The 2,715-nt window shown below is 37.2% G+C and overlaps 1 protein-coding gene across 1 annotated transcript in view; it reads right to left on the bottom strand.

The window, feature by feature from the left end:
* Window positions 1–605: 605 nt before the first annotated feature.
* Window positions 606–2,715, bottom strand: part of LOC104162817 (mitochondrial import receptor subunit TOM20 homolog) — a gene marked incomplete at its 5' end in the record, with an annotated part of 2,897 nt that continues 787 nt past the window's right edge. The window contains 3 exon segments of the mRNA XM_009701638.1: window positions 606–1,116; window positions 2,239–2,381; window positions 2,664–2,715. The exon segment at window positions 2,664–2,715 is cut by the window's right edge and continues 30 nt beyond it. Of these exon segments, the coding sequence (XP_009699940.1) occupies window positions 1,072–1,116; window positions 2,239–2,381; window positions 2,664–2,715 (240 nt within the window).

Genomic DNA, 2,715 nt, shown 5'->3' with positions numbered 1-2,715 from the left:
TTTGATTGTTTCTTCTGCCACCTGAATGGTGATGGCACAAAACCAGAGAACAATACAAGCCAACCTGTTTCGACATTTAGAACACCCTATCCATGGAAAACTTGCTTTCAGAAGTATGCTTCTGCTACTCACTTCAGTCTGTATATTATTTGCCTCCTTTCCACTGGCAAAGGAAAATTTACCTAAATTCAAGTTTACGGTATCACACCTGGGGTATCATTGTCTTACCTTATCAGTGCAAATGCCAGAGACTAGAGACTGAAATGTTAACTGCCTATCTTGCAAAGAGGTTTCAAGCTTTCCAAAAAAACCCAACCTTTGTGCTCTTACAATCTACCCCAGGTTCTACTGCAAACAGCTTTATTTCACAGACACCTGCACTAACAGAGCTTTCATGTTTGCCAGACACAGTTTTGACTTGCAGCGCTTTAGATGCTATTGCTCCTGACAGAAGTGCATTTGTCATTCTTTCTGCAGCCATATTACCATTCTGATTTGCATTTCTTTCTAGGGTGATCGGGTACTGTTTAAATGATCACATGTCTATTTTCTCAGGAAATGACACAAGGTTTTAAACTTAATTAAAAGCACTGGAAGACCAGCCATAACATTAAAAATAAATTTTAATGTTAAGTCATTTTTAGATCATTTGCTCTGACACCCAAATGTTCTGAAATTTAAAGTAGTACTATAGGGACACACAAGTGCAGATAAATCTTTATTGCCATAACTTTGTTTTTTCAAAAATGAGCATTGGGTTTTTAATAGGTCGTAGTTTTATGTCTTTATATGTACAACATTACAACTGCATATTTTAATAATGATGAAGTTAGTGATACTTTGATAACTCAACACAGTGTATTTATAAAATGAATTCTTATCAAAATACACTTTTCACTGGGATAATAAATAAAATCCTGTGAAACCCACCTACACAAAGTTAACTTTAACTCTGGTAGAACCCGATGTGGTACACAGTCCATTAACTACTATGTTTGCCCCTTTATCCCCCTACTGATGCTCATCTTCTGGGGTAAGAAAACATATTTTTCCCCCTGTTGTGGTGTGACCTCATTCAACATCATCTTCAGCCAAGCACTGTGCACTTACAATTCTCTGTAAGAAGGAGAAAAACTCATTCACAATTACATAAAATCGACAGTAGGCAACTGATTATCAAGCAATATAATTTTACACTGAACATTAAGCAGTGTAATTACTGCGCAAACTGACTAATGTTAAAAGTGGTGATCTATTTGATGTAAGCTTTTGAAGTCAGTTCCACAGAAAGTAGTACTGTGCCACGCCTAACAAAGCCAAAGTCAGATAAATAATATCCTGTCAGTCTCAAGTGATGACCTGTGTGGTTTTCGGCACTGTTCTCTAAGGAAACATTTTTGCTCTATTGTTTCCCCAGACCTTTACATCTTGTGTGCCCGACACTTTCCACTGTTTTTACTAAGTATATGGTCCTTGAACCACAATGTAACCAGGTGTGAGCTGTAAAGACAGCTGACTGATGCAGCACTGAGTCTCTGCTTTATGCAAGTCAACACCGTTACAGAGGACCCTTGCATTTCCAGGAACATAAAACATATTATTTATTTTACAGTAGACATCACCTGCTAGCATATTACCAACATTACCTGCACAGTACTCGGGCTAAAAAGAGAGGGCATTTTATACACAGAGCTACAAACTTTTATCATCAGGGAAACTGCCAAGCGTCCAAAACTGTCATGTGTTCTGGTGCTAGTTAACATTTTGTGTTTATAGCTGGCCCAGAAGCAACAGGCTAGCAAAAGTAACAGATTCATTCTAATGGACTTTTATGGACATACACTTGTAGATACACAATTAAAAAAACCCCAAACTAACCTCAAGACACAGTGCAAGCAAGTTACCACTTTTCTGATCCCCCAACTTATATTTGGGAAACAGTGAATCTGCTTATAGTATCAGAGCTGTGGTCAATGTCTCTACTTCAGAAGAGCTTACTTAGCATACCCTATGCATAAGGGAAGTTTTATATTTCTTTTACCCTGTTTGCTATTAACGCTATATGGTATTTTTCATATACACTTTTTAACGTTGCAGGTGAAAAAAAAAACCTTCTTTTAATCTAACTGACCATATACAAAAAACATATTACAAAAGCCAATATTACAAAAAGCCTGATGTAATGGAGAAGTAGTTAAATTATTTTCAAACCAAAACAACAGGGACGGTTTCACATACCTGGCTTATTGTAGGGAGCTTAGTTAGAAGCATTTGAAACACTGGTGGTGGAAGAGTCTGCTGTAGAACTTGTAGTAGCTGCTGCGGCTGTCCACACACAGCAATGGCATTGGTCAAGTGATCAACACCTTTCTCATATTCACCTGTATGACAAACCGTAATGTTTTGAAATCACCCTTCTTCCACACTGTAAAGTACTTATATAAAACATCCATCAACAGTGAATTAAACTACTGAGAATCAACCCACACTTTTCTTTCCTCCTCCCTTGCTGGATCTTCTGAACACAGAAGGTTTGAAACCAATTAGCAGATTTTCCTAGGTGAATTTAACCCCCCAAAAGATCTTAGTATATAAAAATCATCTAGCAAATGTAAAGAAAAATTATGTTACAACTTACCCTTCAAAAAAAATTATGCTATTACCTTGAGCTAGTAGTTCCTCGCCAAGCTGAATCTCCTCAAGGAAAAACTTCTG

The sequence above is a fragment of the Cariama cristata genome, unplaced genomic scaffold, assembly GCF_000690535.1.
Source record: "Cariama cristata isolate BGI_N322 unplaced genomic scaffold, ASM69053v1 scaffold15196, whole genome shotgun sequence".
NCBI lineage: Eukaryota > Metazoa > Chordata > Aves > Cariamiformes > Cariamidae > Cariama > Cariama cristata.
The sequence above is the reverse complement of the archived record's forward strand: the minus strand, read 5'-3'. Positions and strand labels throughout refer to the sequence as shown.